Raw genomic sequence first — 21,512 nt, 5'->3', positions numbered from 1 at the left:
GTCGGAAGTTTACAAACACCTTAGCCAAGTACATTTCAATTCAGTTTTCACAATTCCTGACATTTAATCCTAGTAAAGATTGCCTGTCTTAGGTCAGTTAGGTTCACCACTTTATTTTAAGAATGAGAAATGTCAGAATAATAGTAGAGAGAGTGATTTATTTCAGATTTTATTTATTTAATCACATTCCCAGTGTCGGAAGTTTACATACACTCAAATAGTATTTGGTAGCATTGCCTTTAAATTGTTTAACTTGGGTCAAACATTTCGGGTAGCGTTCCACAAGTTTCCCACAATAAGTTGGGTGAATGTTGGCACATTCCTCCTGTAGGCCTCCTTGCTCGCACACGCTTTTTCAGTTCTGCCCACAAATTTTCTATGGGATTGAGGTCAGGGCTTTGTGACGGCCACTCCAATACCTTGACTTTGTTGTCCTTAAGCCATTTTGCCACAACTTTGGAAGTATGCTTGTGGTCATTGTCCATTTGGAAGACCCATTTGCGACCAAGCTTTAACTTCCTGACAGATGTCTTGAGATGTTATTTCAATATATCCACATAATTGTCCTACCTTATGATGCCATCTATTTTGTGAAGTGCACCAGGTCTCCTGCAGCAAAGCACCCCCACAACATGATGCTGCCACCCCCGTGCTTCACGGTTGGGATGGTGTTCTTCGGCTTGCAAGCCTCCCCTTTTTCCTCCAAAGATAACGATGGTCATTATTGCCAAACAGTTCTGTTTTTGTTTCACCAGACTAGAGGACATTTCTCAAAAAAGTACAATCTTGGTCCCCATGTGCAGTTGCAAACCATAGTCTGGCTTTTTATGGCGGTTTTGGAGCAGTGGCTTCTTCCTTGCTGAGCGGCCTTTCAGGTTATTGTGATATAGCACTCGTTTTACTGTGGATATAAATACTTTTGTACCGGCTTCCTCCAGCATTTTCACAATGTTCTTTGCTGTTGTTCTGGGATTGATTTGAACTTTTCGCACCAAAGTACGTTCATCTCTAGGAGACAGAACGTGTCTCCTTCCTGAGCGGTATGATGGCTGCGTCATCCCATGGTGTTTATACTTGCGTACTATTGTTTGTACAGATGAACGTGGTACCTTCAGGCATTTGGAAATTGCTCCCAAGGATGAATCAGACTTGTGGAGGTCTACAATGTTTTTTCTGAGGTCTTGGCTGATTTATTTTGATTTTCCCATGATGTCAAGCGAAGAGGCATTGAATTTGAAGGTAGGCCTTGAAATACATCCACAGGTACACCTCCAATTGACTCAAATGATGTCAATTACCATTTCAGAAGCATCTAAAGCCATGACATCATTTTCTTGAATTTTCCAAGCTGTTAAAAGGCACAGTCAACTTCGTGTATGTAAACCTCTGACCCACTGGAATTGTGATACAGTGAAATAATCTGTGTGTAAACAATTGTTGGAAAAATTACTTGTGTCATGCACAAAATAGATAATCTAACCGACTTGCCAAAACTATATTTTGCTAACAAGAAATGTGTGGAGTTGTTTAAAAACAAGTTTTAATGACTCCAACCTAAGTGTATGTAAACTTCCGACTTCAAATGTATTTGGCTAAGATGTATGTAAACTTCCAACTTCAACTGTACATATAAATATATGGATGAGCGATGGCCGAACAGCATAGGCAAGGTGCAATAGATTTGATAAAATACAGTATATACATATGATATGAGTAATGTAACATATGTTTACATATGATATGAGTAATGTAACATATGTAAACATTATCAAAGTGCCATTGTTTAGAGTGGCTTGTGATCCATTTGTTAAAGTGGCCATTGATTTTTTTCTCCATGTAGGCATTAGCCTCTCTGAGTTAGTGATTTCTGTTTAGCAGTCTGGTGGCCTTGAGATGGAATGTCCTCTCGGTCCCAGCTTTGATGCACCTTGTCTTCTGGATGATAGCGGGGTGAACAGGCAGTGGCTCGGGTGGTTATTGTCTTTGATGATCTTTTTGGGCTTCCTGTGACATCCATCGGGTGGTGTAGGTGTCCTGGAGGGCAGGTAGTTTTCCCCCCGTGATGCGTTGTGCAGACCTCACTACCCTCTAGAGAGCCTTGTGGTTGAGGGTGGAGCAGTTGCCGTAACAGGCTGTGATATAGACCGACAGGATGTCAGGGTTTTAGTCAGGGTTTAGTCAGGGTTTAGTCAGGGTTTTGGGTGACAAGCTGCTGCACCTTCTTCACCACACTGTCTGTGTGGGTGGACCATTTCAGTTTGTCGTTGATGTGTACACCGAGGAACTTAAAACTTTCCACTTTCTCCACTGCTGTCCCCTCGATGTGGATAGGGGGTTGCTCCCTCTGCTTTTTCCTGAAGTCCACAATCATTCCCTTTGTTTTGTTGATGTTGAGTGAGAGGTTGTTTTCCTGACACCACGCTCCGAGTGCCCTCACCTCCTCCCTGTAGGCTGTCTCTTCGTTGTTGGTAATCAGGCACACTACTGTTGTGTCGTCTGCAAACTTGATGATTGAGTTGGAGGCGTGTGGCCACGCAGTCGTGGGTGAACAGGGAGTACAGGAGAGGGATGAGCAGTGAATATGGGGAGACCTCTATTCCTTTAACATATCAGTGAATATGGGGAGACCTCTATTCCTTTAACATATCAGTGAATATGGGGAGACCTCTATTCCTTTAACATATCAGTGATTATTGAGGAATAGAAACGAGGGACACATCTCAAATGTTACCATATTCCCTATATCCTATATGGTGCACTACTGTTGACCAGAGCCGTGGGAGAAAAGCTGATGTTCCTCATATTTTTTTTGAACCAAAACAGAAACCACACATGTCCTCCTCCTCCCCATTAAAAAGGGATATGATTCATCCAAGGAATCCCAGTCTTCCTGTTTGACGTGAAAAATACTTTACCTGACATGGCTGTGGACGAGCGTTCCCCAGGGGCTCTTTCTCCCCACACCCCATTCCCTATAACGAGTCCCTTAGACAAACGCTGCCACAACGTTTTCCTCCCCCCATCTTAAATCAAAGTAAAATTGTCAGAATCTCCGAGTTGGCCAGTTTGATTGACTGTGGGGGGGGGCACGTTTTATGATCAATCATCTGCTCTGAATATAGAAACCCACACACTTAAACAGCGTCTCAGACAAACGCTGTTATCCTGGGGAATGTCTGTTGTGGTTGAGCAACACCGCTATTATTGACACATCTGCCAGCGTTCAACGGTGCCATCTTAGTTTGATCAGCGGCTGCGTTCGTTTGCCTGGCACTAAATTCCTCCTACCTTAACACACATTCCTCCTACCTTAACACACATTCCTCCTACCTTAACACACATTCCTCCTACCTTAACACACATTCCTCCTACCTTAACACACATTCCTCCTACCTTAACACACATTCCTCCTACCTTAACACACATTCCTCCTACCTTAACACACATTCCTCCTACCTTAACACACATTCCTCCTACCTTAACACACAAAGGAGCGTAATTTGTCACGTGAGATATTAAACGTCAGTGATGGGAACTGTTGCTGGTCTAATTTCCGGTGGTGTAATTTGTATCATTTATGGGGTGGCTTTGATGCCATGAGTAATGGTCAATTTACTCCCTGTGTGTGTGTGTCCCTGTGTGTGTGTGTCCCTGTGTGTGTGTGTCTGTGAGTTCCCCACAGAACTCCAAACATTGACATAGTGCAGTTGGAACTTTCTTTGCATAATAATCTGTCAATGTATTTTCTACAATATGGCAATGCAAGGAATAGTTATATACCTCAAATATTCCATTGTGGATCTTTCAATATAATGTATATTTCCAAATGAACCCGTGAGAAATAGTTATATGCCATATTATGCTGTATGGTGTGTGATTGTGGTGTTATGTACTCTCTCCCTCCACCACAGTTAACGGCTTGTGTTCACGGGTCAGCGGCCATGATGTACCCAATGTATTGGCAACACGTTTACATTCCTGTCCTGCCTCAGCACCTAATAGACTACTGCTGGTGAGTAAACACAATGGTCATCTGTAGCTCAGTTGGTAGAGCATGGCGCTTGCAACACCAGGATAGTGGGGTTTGTTTCCCAGCACCACCCATATGCATGACTGTAAGTCACTGTGGATAAAAGCATCTGTTAAATGGCATATTCATTTTTTTAAAGCGCTTGTCTCCAACTCCAAGCGTGTCACATTGTAATACCAAGGTGTGGGACTTAGAAGAGTTTTCCCCCTATCCGTTGGTTCATGCTGTATCAGCTACATGCATGGCTACATACAGATATCAGCTACATACAGTGCCTTGCGAAAGTATTCGGCCCCCTTGAACTTTGCGACCTTTTGCCACATTTCAGGCTTCAAACATAAAGATATAAAACTGTATTTTTTTGTGAAGAATCAACAACAAGTGGGACACAATCATGAAGTGGAACGACATTTATTGGATATTTCAAACTTTTTTAACAAATCAAAAACTGACAAATTGGGCGTGCAAAATTATTCAGCCCCCTTAAGTTAATACTTTGTAGCGCCACCTTTTGCTGCGATTACAGCTGGAAGTCGCTTGGGGTATGTCTCTATCAGTTTTGCACATCGAGAGACTGAAATTTTTTCCCATTCCTCCTTGCAAAACAGCTCGAGCTCAGTGAGGTTGGATGGAGAGCATTTGTGAACAGCAGTTTTCAGTTCTTTCCACAGATTCTCGATTGAATTCAGGTCTGGACTTTGACTTGGCCATTCTAACACCTGGATATGTTTATTTTTGAACCATTCCATTGTAGATTTTGCTTAATGTTTTGGATCATTGTCTTGTTGGAAGACAAATCTCCGTCCCAGTCTCAGGTCTTTTGCAGACTCCATCAGGTTTTCTTCCAGAATGGTCCTGTATTTGGCTCCATCCATCTTCCCATCAATTTTAACCATCTTCCCTGTCCCTGCTGAAGAAAAGCAGGCCCAAACCATGATGCTGCCACCACCATGTTTGAAAGTGGGGATGGTGTGTTCAGGGTGATGAGCTGTGTTGCTTTTACGCCAAACATAACGTTTTGCATTGTTGCCAAAAAGTTCAATTTTGGTTTCATCTGACCAGAGCACCTTCTTCCACATGTTTGGTGTGTCTCCCAGGTGGCTTGTGGCAAACTTTAAACTACACTTTTTATGGATATCTTTAAGAAATGGCTTTCTTCTTGCCACTCTTCCATAAAGGCCAGATTTGTGCAATATACGACTGATTGTTGTCCTATGGACAGAGTCTCCCACCTCAGCTGTAGATCTCTGCAGTTCATCCAGAGTGATCATGGGCCTCTTGGCTGCATCTCTGATCAGTCTTCTCCTTGTATGAGCTGAAAGTTTAGAGGTACAGCCAGGTCTTGGTAGATTTGCAGTGGTCTGATACTCCTTCCATTTCAATATTATCGCTTGCACAGTGCTCCTTGGGATGTTTAAAGCTTGGGAAATCTTTTTGTATCCAAATCCGGCTTTAAACTTCTTCACAACAGTATCTCGGATCTGCCTGGTGTGTTCCTTGTTCTTCATGATGCTCTCTGTGCTTTTAACGGACCTCTGAGACTATCACAGTGCAGGTGCATTTATACGGAGACTTGATTACACACAGGTGGATTGTATTTATCATTATTAGTTATTTAGGTCAACATTGGATCATTCAGAGATCCTCACTGAACTTCTGGAGAGAGTTTGCTGCACTGAATGTAAAGGGGCTGAATAATTTTGCACGCCCAATTTTTCCGTTTTTGATTTGTTAAAAAAGTTTGAAATATCCAATAAATGTCATTCCACTTCATGATTGTGTCCCACTTGTTGTTGATTCTTCACAAAAAAATACAGTTTTATATTTTTTTTTAAATATATATTTTTTATACCTTTATTTAACTAGGCAAGTCAGTTAAGAACAAATTCTTATTTTCAATAACGGCCTAGGAACAGTAGGTTAACTGCCTGTTCAGGGGCAGAACGACAGATTTGTACCTTGTCAGCTCGGGGGTTTGAACTTGCAACCTTCCGTTTACTAGTCCAACACTCTAACCACTAGGCTTCGCCGCTTTATGTTTGAAGCCTGAAATGTGGCAAAAGGTCGCAAAGTTCAAGGGGGCCGAATACTTTCGCAAGGCACTGTATCTAGCTACATACGTGGCTACATACAGATATCAGCTACATTTCTAGCTACATGTGTGGCTAGATGCAGATTCTGCCTCTAGTGTGTAGCACTCACCATTTTGTAACAGAACACTCACATTCAGCATGTTGATGGACTCAACACACTTGACCCCACTGTTGACAGTATCCAAAATGTACCCCTTTTCCACCCGCACCCCCCACCCCCCCTTCCACCCCATAACAAGTGACGATTGTCCAGATTTCCGGTGTGTTTATTTCAGTAAGGACTGTACATCCCAACTTTGCACTTCTCATGAGTCTCGGATCGGAGTGCCATTTTGTCTGTGCAAATTTGAAAAGAAATGTCCACACTATTTAACCCTTGTCTGGACAGCTCAGACACATGACACTGGCTGTATTTGTGTGGCATGTAGGGAGGCGGTATGACGTTGTGTGGCATGTAGGGAGGCGGTATGACGTTGTGTGGCATGTAGGGAGGCGGTATGACGTTGTGTGGCATGTAGGGATGCGGTATGACGTTGTGTGGCATGTAGGGAGGCGGTATGACGTTGTGTGGCATGTAGGGAGGCGGTATGACGTTCCTCATGTCTTTATGAATATGGCGAACAAAGCCTTTTATAATGCTTGGTCACCATCCATTTACCACATGATCAAGATGTGCCCCGCACATAGAATTAGAATATGAATGTCTTGATGCAGCGTGTCTAATTTAAAGACTGACGAGTACGATGATGTGCTTGTCCAAAATCTGAACCTATTTCCTGTTTCTGAATAACATACAGTTGAAGTCGGAAGTTTATATACACCTTAGCCAAATACATTTAAACTCAGTTTTTCACAATTCCTGACATTTAATCCTAGTAAAAATTCCCTGTCTTAGGTCAGTTAGGATCACCACTTTATTTTAAGAATGTGAAATGTCAGAATAATAGTAGAGCGAATTATTTATTTCAGCTTTTATTTATTTAATCACATTCCCAGTGGGTCAGAAGTTTATATACACTCAAATAGTATTTGGTAGCATTGCCTTTAAATTGTTTAACTTGGATCAAACATTTTGGGTAGTCTTCCACAAGCTTCCCACAATAAGTTGGGTGAATTTTGGCACATCCCCCCTGACAGAGCTGGTGTAACTGAGTCAGGTTTTTCGGCCTCCTTGCTCACAAATGCTTTTTCAGTTCTGCCCACACATTTTCTATGGGATTGAGGTCAGGGCTTTGTGATGGCCACTCGAATACCTTGACTTTGTTGTCCTTAAGCCATTTTGCCACAACTTTGGAAGTATGCTTGGGGTCATTGTCCATTTGGAAGACCCATTTGCGACCAAGCTTTAACTTCCTGATGTCTTGAGATGTTGCTTAAATATATCCACATAATTTCCATGCCTCATGATGCCATCTATTTTGTGAAGTGCACCAGTCCCTCCAGCAGTAAAGCACCCCCACAACATGATGCTGCCACCCCCGTGCTTCATGGTTGTGATGGTTTTCTTCGGCTTGCAAGCCTCCCCCTTTTTCCCCAAAATATAACGATGGTCATTATGGCCAAACAGTTCCCTTTTTGTTTCATCAGACCAAAGGAAATTTCTCCAAAAAGTACGATATTTGTCCCCATGTGCAGTTGCAAATCGTAGTCTGTCTTTTTTATGGTGGTTTGGAGCAGTGGCTTCTTTCTTGCTAAGCTGCCTTTCAGGTTATTGAGATATAGGACTCGTTTTACTGTGGATATAGATACTTTTGTACCTGTTTCCTCCAGCATCTTCACAGGGTCCTTTGCTGTTGTTCTGGGATTGATTTGCACTTTTTGCACCAAAGTACGTTCATCTCTAGGATACAGAACGTGTCTCCTTCCTGAGTGGTATGATGGCTACGTGGTCCCATGGTGTTTTTACTTGCGTACTATTGTTTGTACAGATGAACGCGGCACCTTCAGGCATTTGGCAATTGCTCCCAAGGATGAACAAGACTTGTGGAGGTCTACATTTTTTTCTGAGGTCTTGGGTGATTTGTTTTGATTTTCCCATGATGTCAAGCAAAGAGTCACTGGGGTTGAAGATAGGCCTTGAAAAACATCCACAGGTACTCCTCCAATTGACTCAAATTATGTCAATTAGCCATTTCAGAAGCTTCTATAGCCATGACATAATTTTCTTGAATTTTCCAAGCTGTTTAAAGGCTCAGTCAACTTAGTATATGTACATTTCTCACCCACTGGAATTGTGATACAGTGAATTATAAGTGAAAAAATCTGTCTAAACAATTGTTGGAAAAATTACTTGTCATGTACAAAGTAGATGTCCTAACCGACTTGCCAAAACTATAGATTGTTAACAAGAAATTTGTGGGGTGGTTGAAAAACTAGTTTTAATGACTCCAACCTAAGTGTATGTAAACTTCCGACTTCAAATGTATGTTTGGAATATTTATTTATCGCACAGAATAGAATAGGTCGACTTTTGTACTATGGGGGATAACAGATTGACATAGGCTAGTTATTTTGCTGTTCATTAGGCCTACTCATCTTGTTGGCTGACAAAAGGTAAATGTGGACAGGTCTTCCAATTTCTTCAATATGAGCCTCAGAATTGGATAAGGATGCACGCAATTGCGTCCCCGACGTGTCTGTCTTCACTTGTAGCCTTTGAGAAAGACCCGATCATGTGATGGAGAGACGTGAATGAGAGGTGATTCGGCTCTGTGCAGCACTCAGAGAGAAGGACACAACGCAGGACTCCAGAAGAAGGGCACAACGCAGCACTCCGGGCCAAGGGCACAACGCAGCACTCCGGGCCAAGGGCACAACGCAGCACTCCGGGCCAAGGGCACAACGAAGCACTCCGGGCCAAGGGCACAACGCAGCACTCCGGGCCAAGGGCACAACGCAGCACTCCGGGCCAAGGGCACAACGCAGCACTCCGGGCCAAGGGCACAACGCAGCACTCCGGGCCAAGGGCACAACGCAGCACTCTGGGAGAAGGGCACAACGCAGCACTCTGGGAGAAGGGCACAACGCAGCACTCTGGGAGAAGGGCACAACGCAGCACTCTGGGAGAAGGGCACAACGCAGCACTCTGGGAGAAGGGCACAACGCAGCACTCTGGGAGAAGGGCACAACGCAGCACTCTGGGAGAAGGGCACAACGCAGCACTCTGGGAGAAGGGCACAACGCAGCACTCTGGGAGAAGGGCACAACGCAGCACTCTGGGAGAAGGGCACAACGCAGCACTCTGGGAGAAGGGCACAACGCAGCACTCTGGGAGAAGGGCACAACGCAGCACTCTGGGAGAAGGGCACAACGCAGCACTCTGGAAGAAGGGCACAACGCAGCACTCTGGAAGAAGGGCACAACGCAGCACTCTGGGAGAAGGGGACAACGCAGCACTCTGGGAGAAGGGCACAACGCAGCACTCTGGGAGAAGGGCACTACGCAGCACTCTGAAAGAAGGGCACAACGCAGCACTTCGGGCCAAGGGCACAACGGCCACAGGCCGCAATGAATAGCCGCATGTACGCACTCCCTCAAATCATTTGGAGAGAATATCCTTTCTATTTTATTCAGCTTTGTTCAATTGTACTCTTCATACTATAAAACAATATATTATAATGCCACTGAATTTTAAGCCAATCTTGTCTGCTAAATGAATTATTGTAGCCACAGCTGTATGGCAAAGGCAGATCAGGACCTAGCATAAGAACAACTCTAAATATGCTATTCTGTTCTTCTGAAATAGACTACATTTTATTCATATCATGCTTCTTTAGACCTGTCTAAAATAAAATAAAAATGGATTTATTGTGAAGGTGTAGGCTATATTAAATGGATTTATTAGATTTTTTAAAATGTGGATGTTCCAAAGGTCAGCAAGTGTGCAAGCCAGGAGATGCTAAATGTGTTTATGTTAATTAACGGCCAATTACCGTGAGACCAACAGTTATTTGCTTGACAATTACTGGCTGACGTAATTTTGTGACTGCCACAGCCCTCGTTGCAACCGAGGACAGACTATTTTTACACGCTTCAGCACTTGGCAGTCCTGTTCTGTGGGCTTGTATGGCCTACCACTCTGCGACTGAGCCATTTCTTCTCTCTGATGTTTCCGGTGCCGCTCTAGCAGGGCAGGAATTTGACGAACTGACTTGTTGGAAAGGTGGTATCCTATGATGGTGCCACGTTGAAAGTCACTGAGCTCAGTAAGGCCATTCTACTGCCAATGTACGTCTATGGAGATTGCATGGCTGTGTGTTTGATTTTATACACCTGTCAGCAATCGGTGTGGCTGAAATAGCTGAATCCACTCATTTGAAAAGGTGTCCACATACTTTTGTATATATTTTGTACACACTCATTAAGTATTGAAAAGGATGGAGAGCTGAGGAATAATATAATTGAGTCTAGGAATGTCTTTAATTGAGGGTCACAGACCCAAAGACATTTTATGAATGACTGACCCCAGTTAATACCATTGGCTTCATTAAAATCATACACCAATGACGAGCTGCCATTTTAAGTGGCATTTGCGTAAACGAAGACTGTATGTTTGGGAAAGGGAAATAAGGAACAACAGCTGATTTTCTCTCTCGTGGTAACCTGACAGTGTTAATTAATGTGGTTGTTCACGACAGGGTGGGTGGGGGGGGAGAGGTGTAATAAGCTAATTATTGCTCTGTTTTTTCTTTCTCTCAAATATTGCTAATCGTTCCTATATACTCCTCCATCAACTGAGGGTAAACCAAGAGAAAGGCTTTTTGTAATGAGGACCTAAAAAAGATGGTTGCCGAGAGCTAATTCGACATCAGCTTTTGAGAAGATGGCGATGGCGTTTCCAGCTTAGGAAGCTAACCCCTCGGCTTAACTTGGCCTTAGCGGCTCAAACTCGACGCAAGGGCTACATTTCACTTCCCCCGGTTTTCACAGCTCACAATAAATAATTGGCTGTGTGGACGATTACCGTCATCCAAAAACATCCAATCGGATATTTTTATATATTTTTTATTTATATTCTGGTTTTGTTATGCTTTCCACTACTTTTTGATCCCTTGAGTTGTTGTGGCTTTTTCTCCGCTTGCCGCTGTATTTTAATTGAATGTCACGCTAGGCTGAGGAGATGGAGACATGGAGAAGAGCACAGTTAATTAAGTGTTTTCGGGTCCGTCTTCATCACCCCCTCTCAGGCTGACAGGTTTCTAACATCCCTCCTTCCCCCTCCCTCCCCTTTCTACCTCCCTCCCTTTCTCTCTCCCTCCCTTCCTCGTTTTATCCTTCAGACCATTACCCAATCAGCCATATCTCTTCTATGGTGGTGTCTTAGTGTCTGAGGGTCCTTAGTCTAGCCCCACAGGTCCAACCCTCTGATGTACACACCACAAACATACGCACACACACACACACACACACACACACACACACACACACACACACACACACACACACACACACACACACACACACACACACACACACACACACACACACACACACACACACACACACACACACACACACACACACACACACACACACACACACACACACACACACACACACACACACACACACACACACATAGAGACACACACACACACACACATAGACACACACATAGAGACACACACAAACACTCCAGTATGCTGAGAAAGTAAAACGTTTTTAATCCCCACTACTTCTTGTCTCACTGTGGTAACATTTCAATGGACTCTATTTTGTAGCCATAAACTGTGGGGGAAAAAATAAAATAAATTAGAGTGGAACCGTATGGAAGGTTGACGATGAAGGAATACGACAACAATAAAATGTTTTGGTTTTCTTGCAATGTCAAAGTGTTGCCCTGAATGTGCATGTGTACAAAATCGGTTCGATGTGCGTCACAATGATCATGATCATGATAAAAGAACAAAGTACTCAAGTCTCTGTTTGTTTCCCATTACTCTGCTAATGTGGTTGATATATGACTCTTTGGTGGTTTTGGCTGAGATCATGCAGTGTTTAAACACTTTTGTCTCACAATCATGGTTATTTATAATGTGTTTGTGTTTTGCAGTGCGCCCATGCCCTACCTCATTGGAGTACATTCCAGCCTAATGGAGGTAAGTTCCTCACCACAGACCGTTTACAAACCCAACTCATAAGAGGGAGAGTGTGTGTCTACCTGACTGCCTGCGTGTGTGTGTACATGTGTCTCATGTTTGTGTGGAAGTGTAAAGTCCTCTCTCCGTGTCTCTCTCCCTGCAGAAGGTGAGGGGGATGGCCCTGGATGACGTAGTAGTCCTCAACGTAGACACCAACACCCTAGAAACACCCTTTGATGACCTCCAAAGCCTGCCCAACGACGTGGTGAGACACACACACAGACATTTAAAAACACTACATATCCAATTCTCACAAGTGGTACTATCCCTCTACTGCAGGGATGGACAACATTCATGGGGGTGGGGCCCACAACCAAATTTCGAAATTGCACCTTGTGTATTCTACTATTTTTAAGTTGAGACCCTGAGTTCCCCCCCCCCCCCCAAAAAATAATAATATAAATATATATATTTTTAAATGTACAAAACATTCTTTAGCCTCCCCTGTGCTTACTACCAGTTGAGTAAAGGACCACAAAACATTATTTAGCCTCCCCTGTGTTTACTACCAGTTGAGTAAAGGACCACAAAACATTCTTTAGCCTCCCCTGTGTTTACTACCAGTTGAGTAAAGGACCACAAAACATTCTTTAGCCTCCCCTGTGTTTACTACCAGTTGAGTAAAGGACCACAAAACATTCTTTAGCCTCCCCTGTGTTTACTACCAGTTGAGTAAAGGACCACAAAACATTCTTTAGCCTCCCTGTGTTTACTACCAGTTGAGTAAAGGACCACAAAACATTCTTTAGCCTCCCCTGTGTTTACTACCAGTTGAGTAAAGGACCACAAAACATTCTTTAGCCTCCCCTGTGTTTACTACCAGTTGAGTAAAGGAACACAAAACATTCTTTAGCCTCCCCTGTGTTTACTACCAGTTGAGTAAAGGACCACAAAACATTCTTTAGCCTCCCCTGTGTTTACTACCAGTTGAGTAAAGGAACACAAAACATTGACTCAACGGGAAGCTCCAAATGGTAAATATTGTTATATCACTCAAAAATAAATAAATATGGATTATTATAGGATTATTATACAGTACCGGTCAGACGTTTGGATACACCTATTAATTCCAGGGTTTTTCTTTATTTTTAAAATTTTCTACGTTGTAGAATAATAGGGAAGACATCAAAGCTATGAAATAACACATGGAATTATGTAGTAACCAAAACAGTATATTTTATATTTGAGATTCTTAAAAGTAGCCACCCTTTGCCTTAATGACAGCTTTGCACACTCTTGGCATTCTCTCAACCAGCTTCACCTGGAATGCTTTTCCAACAGTCTTGAAGGAGTTCCCACATATGCTGAGCTCTTGTTTGCTGCTTTTCCTTCACTCTGCGGTCCAACTCATCCCAAACCATCTCGATTGGGTTGAGGTCGGGTGATTGTGGAGGCCAGGTCATCTGATGCAGCACTCCTTCACACAGCCTGGAGGTGTGTTGGGTCATTAAGCGCAAACCAGATGGGTTGGCATCTCCCTGCAGAATGCTGTGGTAGCCAGGCTGTTTAAGTATGCCTAGAATTCTAAGTAAATCACTGACAGTGTCACCAACAAAGCACCATCACACCTCCTCCTCCATGCTTCACGAAGGGAACCACACATGTGGAGATCATCCGTTCACCTACTCTGCATCTCAGAAAGACACAGCGGTTTCAACCAAAAATCTCCATGTCCATTGATTGTGTCTCTTGGCCCAAGCAAGTCTCTTCTTCTTATTGTTGTCCTTTAGTAGTGGTTTCTTTGCTGCAATTCAACCATGAAGGCCTGATTCATGCAGTCTCCTCTGAACAATTCTGAACAATTGATGTTGAGATGTGTCTGTTACTTGAACTCTGTGAAGCATTTATTTGGGCTGCAATTTTTGAGGCTGGTAACTCTAATGAACTTATCCTCTGGTAACTGTGGATCTGTCTTTCCTGTGGCGGTCCTCATGAGAGCTAGTTTCATCATAGCGCTTGATGCTTTTTGCGACTGCACTTGAAGAAACTTTAAAATCTTGAAATATTCCGCATTGACTGACCTTGATGTCTTAAAGTAAAGATTTCTCTTTGATTATTTGAGCCTTTCTTGACAAATAGGGCTTTCTTCTGTATACCACCCCTACCTTGTCACAACACAACGGCTCAAACGCATTAAGAAGGAAAGAAATTCCACAAGTTCACAATTTATTTATTTTTTACCCCTTTTTCTCCAAAATTTTGTGGTATCCAATTGTTTAGTAGCTACTATCTTGTCTCATCGCTACAACTCCCGTACGGGCTCAGGAGAGACGAAGGTTGAAAGTCATGCGTCCTCCGATACACAACCCAACCAAGCCGCACTGCTTCTTAACACAGCGCCATCCAACCCGGAAGCCAGCCACACCAATGTGTCGGAGGAAATACAGTGCACCTGGCAACCTTGGTTAGCACGTACTGCACCCCACAGGAGTCGCTGGTGCGCGATGAGACAAGGATTTCCCTACCTAACCCGGACGACGCTAGGCCAATTGTGCACCTCCCGGTCGCAGCCGGTTATGACAGAGCCTGGGCGGCACAGCTGGTGGCACAGCTGGCGCTGCAGTACAGCTCCCTTAACCACTGCGCCACCCGGGAGGCCCACAAGTTAACTTTTAACAAGGCACACCTGTTCATTTAAATGAATTCCAGGTGACTACCTCATTTAGAAAAATATATATATAAAGTTAACCTTTAAGCACGGCCGGTTGTGATACAGCCTAGAATCGAACCAGGGTCTGTAGGGACGCCTCTAGCACTGAGATGCAGTGCCTTAGACTGCCGCGCACTCAGGAGCCCAAAAGCTGGTTGAGAGAATGCCAAGAGTGTTCAAAACTGTGGCTACTGTGAAGAATCTCAAATATAACATTTATTTTTATTTGTTTAACAAATATTTTTGGTTACTACATGATTCCATATGTGTTATTTCATAGTTTTGATGTTTTCACTATTATGCTACAGTGTATAAAATAGTAAAAATAAAGAAAAACCCTGGAATGAGTAGGTGTGTCAAAACTGTATATGTATACTGAACAATTGAAATAAATTCATTAGGTCCTAATCTATGGATTTTACATGACAGGGAATGGAGAGATGCATCTGTTGGTCATAGGATTTCGTCACAGTTTCTCTGTGCATTCAAATTGCCATCGATAAAGTAATTTTTTGGGGGGTGGGGAGGGGTTTATTCACTTGGCCTACTGTATATTGAAGTATATTGCTTTTAGTAGTCATAACACACCTTGCACAATTCTATGGTCCACTAAACCTTCACATTTCCTGATACATCTGTGGCAGGGATCATCAACTAGATTCAGCCGCGGGTCGATTTCTTTTCTTGAGTGGATGGTCAGGGGGCCGGAACATAATTACAAATCATTTGTAGACTGCAAATTGACCACAAGAAGCAAAAAACATATATAATGTTTGACTAAAACATAGTCATTTCAAACCTTGCTTACATTTACATACGATCATGTGTCTCTCTATTATGCGTGGGAATACTTGGGAACAGATTTCTTAAATTAATAACTTAGAGCTGATTTCCTGGTGTTTTTAGTCTTTTATGTCCAACATTGAAAATTCCACAAATTAAAAAAATATATACAGCGCATTTGGAAAGTATTCAAATGCCTAGACTTTTCCCACATTTTGTTGAGTTAGAGCCTTATTCTAAAATGGATTAAGTATTTTTTCCCTCATCAATCTACACGCAATACCCCATAATGACAAAGCAAAAACAAGCTTTTAGAAATGTTTGCAAATTTATAAAAAATATTTTAAAAAGCTTATATATTACATTTACATAAGTATTCAGGCCAAATTCGGCACACGGGCCGCCGGTTGGGGAACCCTGATCTATGGTTTATTGAAACAGCCATGCATTTGATAATTAACAGTACAAGATCAAAGCAAATCCCAGCGTCTTTCATGGTTGACTACTGAATGCTACACGTTTCCACCACAACTGAACTGAGCTCAACAATGGTAGTCTCATCCTCTCAAGAGGGCTAGCCACGGTCTTTGAAATATCCATTTAGACTTCCAATGCCGACCAAAACGTAAACATGCCCAATTATACAGATTTGTTGGTATTCATGCGTTTACTATAAATATTAATATTTTGTATCTTTCTTACATTTTTGTCCTCTCAAAAGCTGTCATGTTTTCATCTAATTTAAGCTGTTCCTTGTTTGCTGTTGTTGTTGGCCTTAATTACAACATGAGTCATGCTGTTGGGTCAGAGATGCTGTGTGTTTACACTGATGATCTGGGGTCCTCGCATCCACGCCACCTGCCTATGAAGTGCCCTCCTAATTGCCTGATCAAAAGGCTCGTAGCGTGGTGCTAAGTGACCAGGGGAGAAAGAGCAACCTGCCTTTCTCCTTTTGATCGCAGCCAAATACCAGCCCTGGCTCATGTTAGGCAGCCATTATATTTGTTGTCTGTCTACCTGTGTGTGTTTGTTTTTCATTAGCATTCAGCATTTTAGTGTGTGCTCATTTTAGCGTCATAAGTGGGTGAAATATATTCATGAACTGTCATTAGAAAGAAGAGTGACACAGAGCAGCTGGTTGCTTTGAAGTCTGCAGCCACAATGTCTGTGTGTGCTTCGTGTGGTGTGTGTGATTCATGCACAGTCAAGCTTACATGTATGTGTCTAAACGGGCGTCTGCATGCTTACATTAATACATGGAGGTGTTTACATCAAGGCTCTCCAACCCTGTTCCTGGAGAGATACCGTCCTGTAGGTTTTAATTCCAACCAGAGTTCAAAGTTCAAACCTACAGGACGGTATCTCTCCAGGAACAGGGTTGGAGTTAACCTACAGGACAGTATCTCTCCAGGAACAGGGTTGGAGTTAAAACCTACATGAGGGTATCTCTCCAGGAACAGGGTTGACTACCTCTGTCTTTTTCGCAAGAATCACTCTGAGAGCCCTCAGCTTGCCACTTACGCAATGTAGTCGTTTATGCTAATTCTTCAAAATAAAGGCATGAAACTAGGTCTAAAGGCTGTAGACACCTTAGGGAAGCCACAGAAAAAGGAATCTGGTTGATATCCCTTTCAATGGGCAATAGGGATGCATAGAAAGACAGGGGTTTCAAAATAAGAGTCACTTCCTGATTTGATTTTTTTCAGGATTTCGCCTGCAATATCAGTTCTGTTATACTCACAGACAATGTTTTTGCAGTTTTGGAAACTTTAGAGTGTTTTCTATCCTAAGCTGTCAAGTATATGTATATTCTAGCATCTGGTCCTGAGAAATAGGCGGTTTACTTTGGGACCGTTATTTTTCCTAAATTAAAAATAGTGCCCCCTAGTTTCAAGAGGTTAAGGACATTTAGAGACTGTCCCGAAGACACTCGTGCATTGTCTTGGCTTTGTGCTTAGGGTTATTGTCCTGTTGGATTATGAACCTTCGCCCCAGTCGGGTCCTGAGCGCTCTGGAGAAGGTTTTAATCAAGGATCTCTCCATCCATCTTTCTGACTAGTGTCCCAGTCCCTGGGAAAAACATCCCCACTGAAAAACATCCCCACAGCATGATGCTGCCACCACCATGCTTCAATGTAGGGATGGTGCCAGGTTTCCTCCAGATGTGACGCTTGGCATTCAGGCCAAATAGTTCATTCTTGGTTTCATCACACCAGAGAATCTTGTTTCTTATGATCTGAGGGTCTTTAGGTGCCTTTTGGCAAACTCCAAGCAGCCTGTCACGTGCCTTTTACTGAGGAGTGGCTTCCGTCTGGCCACTCTACCAGAAAGGTCAGATTGGTGGAGTGCTGTAGAGATGGATGTCCTTCCAGAAGGTTCTCCCATCTCCACAGATGAATTCTGAAGCTCTGTCAGAGTAACCATCGAGTTCTTGGTCACCTCCCTGACCAAGTCCTTCTCTCCAGTTTGGCCAGGCGGCCAGCTCTAGGAAGATTCTTGGTGGTTCCAAACTTCTTTCATTTAAGAATGATGGAGGCCACTGTGTTCTTGAGGACCTTGGTACCCTTCCCCAGATCTGTGCCTGGACACAATCCTGTCTCCGAGCTCAATGGACAGTTCCTTCGACCTCATGACTTGGTTTTTGCTCTGACATGCACTGTCAACTGTGGAACCTTATATAGGCAGGTGTGTTCCTTTCCAAATCATGTCCAATCAATTGAATTTACCACAGGTGGACTCCAATCAAGTTTTAGACACATCTTAAGGATGATCAAAGGAAACAGGATGCTTTTGAGCTCAATTTCGAGTCTCATGGCAAAGGGTTCCGAATACATATGTAAATAAGGTATTTCTGTTTTTCATTTTTAGTAAATTTGCTGAAATTTCTATTATTCCGTTTTTTTGCCTTGTCATGATGAGCTATTGTGTAGATTAATGAGGGGGGGAAAAATAATTTAATCCATTTTAGAATAAGACTGAAATGTAACATAGTGTGGAAAAAGTCTGAAAACTTTCCGAATGCACTGTATGTGTGATGCTAGCCACTGATCTCTTTTTGTCTCCTGTCAGATGTCCAGTTCTTATAACATTTAAATGGGACCGATCCTAATTGAATTACTCATTTTAAGGTTGACTCAGCACATATTAAAGTGTGTGTCTGGCAGTATCACTGGGGAACATCATAGGGCAGCCATAAAGCCCCCCGCTCCCAGGAACGGCGTAAAGCTTTAAGAGACTTCCGTCCTGTCATTACACACTTATTCACATCTCTTTTTTTATTATTATTATTTTTTTTTACCACAAAGCTGTAATTCTTGATTTTTATTGGGTTTTGATGTATTTTCATTTGTTTCTGTAAAAAAAATGTATGTTGAGAGGGGGAGATTATCAAGAGAGGGTGAGTGAGAGGGTGTTTGTATGTGTGTCTGTTCTGGACAGGTAATGGAAGTATTAAGGAGGCATTAGGAGGAAGTGGAGCTGCTGGTGTTACTGAGTTGGAGGAAGCAAGCAAAGCTCTCATGTCATTATACCATCGGATCAAAGACATGTGCAATGACTCAGTACAGTAGGATCAAGGTCCTGATGTGCAGCTGATTATTTACAGCCCAACTCACCTGACCAAGTGTGTTGAGCTGGAACAAAAGCACACCCACTAGCTGTCCAGGAAGAGAGTTGGCCACCTCTGGTGTTGATGAGGTGACATAGGAAGTGTAGTTGGTGACGTAGGAAGTGTAGTTGGTGACGTAGGAAGTGTAGTTGGTGACGTAGGAAGTGTAGTTGGTGACGTATTAAGTGTAGTTGGTGACGTATTAAGTGCAGTTGGTGACGTATTAAGAGTAGTTGGTGACGTATTAAGAGTAGTTGGTGACGTATTAAGTGTAGTTGGTGACGTATTAAGTGTAGTTGGTGACGTATTAAGTGTAGTTTGTGACGTATTAAGTGTAGTTGGTGACATAAGACGTGTAGTTGGTGACATAAGACGTGTAGTTGGTGAAAAGGAGACCACATTACGAGAATGTAGCATGGTGTTTTCCAGGGCTCTTTGTCTTTTTCCCATTACTCTTTCCTTAAACATGAAGTATGACAGTTTATGCGTGATGTTCTACCCGAATGTAAAAATCTAAAGTCCCTCCTGGACACGCTGATTAATGTGAGCTTTACAATCTGCATTTCAAAACCACTATTTTCAATATCCTCCAAACAAATGAGACAGGAAAATACAGCAACATTTAATTTGCGTGTCTCATCTGCCTCCGCTGTTGAAGAAAACAAACCCAGGTCATGGCAAATCAAACCCAGGTCATGGCAAATCAAACCCAGGTCATGGCAAATCAAACCCAGGTCATGGCAAATCAAACCCAGGTCATGGCCAATCAAACCCAGGTTATGGCCAATCAAACCCAGGTTATGGCCAATCAAACCCAGGTTATGGCCAATCAAACCCAGGTTATGGCAAATCAAACCCAGGTCATGGCAAATCAAACCCAGGTCATGGCCAATCAAACCCAGGTTATGGCCAATCAAACCCAGGTCATGGCCAATCAAACCCAGGTCATGGCAAATCAAACCCAGGTCATGGCCAATCAAACCCAGGTCATGGCCAATCAAACCCAGGTTATGGCCAATCAAACCCAGGTTATGGCCAATCAAACCCAGGTCATGGCCAATCAAACCCAGGTCATGGCCAATCAAACCCAGGTCATGGCCAATCAAACCCAGGTTATGGCCAATCAAACCCAGGTCATGTCCAATCAAACCCAGGTCATGGCCAATCAAACCCAGGTCATGGTAAATCAAACCCAGGTCATGGCAAATCAAACCCAGATCATGGCAAATGCCACAAAAAAATCTGTGTTCTTTACTACGGTTATTTTTCTGGTCGAGTTTTCTGCTTTGGGGGAGGCAAATCCTTTGCTAACAATGTAACCGAGCATCTTTAATAACCGGGGGAGCTCACCGTGGGAGAGAAGTGGCGGGGTAAGAGAGGGAGAAGAAGAAAGGATTACTTCAGCCCCGTGCCCTCGCTCCCGGCTAGTGCATTAGCCTAAGCGGCCGTCTCATGGAGTGTATTCATGTAGAATAACGCCGTTGTTGACTCGTGGGCCGCTTTTCCAGCGGTGTGGTGCCTATGGATGCAAGCAAGGGAGAAGGGAGAGAGGGCTGTAGCCTGGGGAAGGGCTGATTAAAGGAGGCCTGGATCAGACACTTCCTGAGGGATAGGCGGCCTGGGGGGGAGAGAGTTTTTCAGTCCATTTCTGGGGGAAGAAGAGGAATGAAGGGAGGGACGAGGGATGAGATGTTTGGAGGAAAGCAGAAAGGAATGGATGGGTGGATGGAGAGAGCGATAAATAAAGACACTGGTAAGGTGAAAGAGATGGACGAAGGCAGAGAGTGGGGTAAAATATTTTGGGGTATGGATGGATGAAAAAATGACCTATGAATGCACCTATGACTATCAATGATGCAGTCCTTATGTAGACTCTATAAACAATAATAAGGTAACTGTTTGTTGTTGTTGTTTTCCCCCAGGTGTCATCCTTAAAGAATCGCCTGAAGAAGGTTTCCACGACGACGGGAGATGGCGTGGCCCGAGCTTTCCTCAAGACACAGGCCGCTCTCTTCGGCTGCTACAGGAACGCGCTGCAGATCCAACCGGTGAGACAGACTGAGGGAGAATGAAAGAGGGAAGAGGGGAAGGAGGGAGGGAAGGATTACAGTTAGTAGTGAGCGAGAGAATGAGAGAGAGTGACACACACAGACACGGAGCGAGCTGTCTTTCTTTCCTGGCAGCTCCTCTATATCACCATGGTAATGGT

General features: G+C 43.3%; 1 protein-coding gene across 5 annotated transcripts in view; it reads left to right on the top strand.

Annotated features, from left to right (window-relative positions):
- dennd1a (DENN/MADD domain containing 1A) overlaps positions 1 to 21,512 on the top strand; it is a 188,504-nt gene that overhangs the window by 112,767 nt on the left and 54,225 nt on the right. For all 5 annotated transcript variants that reach the window (XM_046290448.1, XM_046290450.1, XM_046290447.1 and 2 more), the window contains 4 exons: positions 3,912 to 4,012; positions 12,176 to 12,221; positions 12,367 to 12,468; positions 21,226 to 21,351. In XM_046290448.1, the coding sequence (XP_046146404.1) occupies positions 3,912 to 4,012; positions 12,176 to 12,221; positions 12,367 to 12,468; positions 21,226 to 21,351 (375 nt within the window). The remainder of the gene's footprint in view (positions 1 to 3,911; positions 4,013 to 12,175; positions 12,222 to 12,366; positions 12,469 to 21,225; positions 21,352 to 21,512) is intronic.

Source organism: Oncorhynchus gorbuscha, linkage group LG11 (assembly GCF_021184085.1).
Source record: "Oncorhynchus gorbuscha isolate QuinsamMale2020 ecotype Even-year linkage group LG11, OgorEven_v1.0, whole genome shotgun sequence".
Classification (NCBI taxonomy): domain Eukaryota; kingdom Metazoa; phylum Chordata; class Actinopteri; order Salmoniformes; family Salmonidae; genus Oncorhynchus; species Oncorhynchus gorbuscha.
Note: the sequence above shows the minus strand (reverse complement) of the source record. Positions and strands in the feature narration are given on the sequence as shown.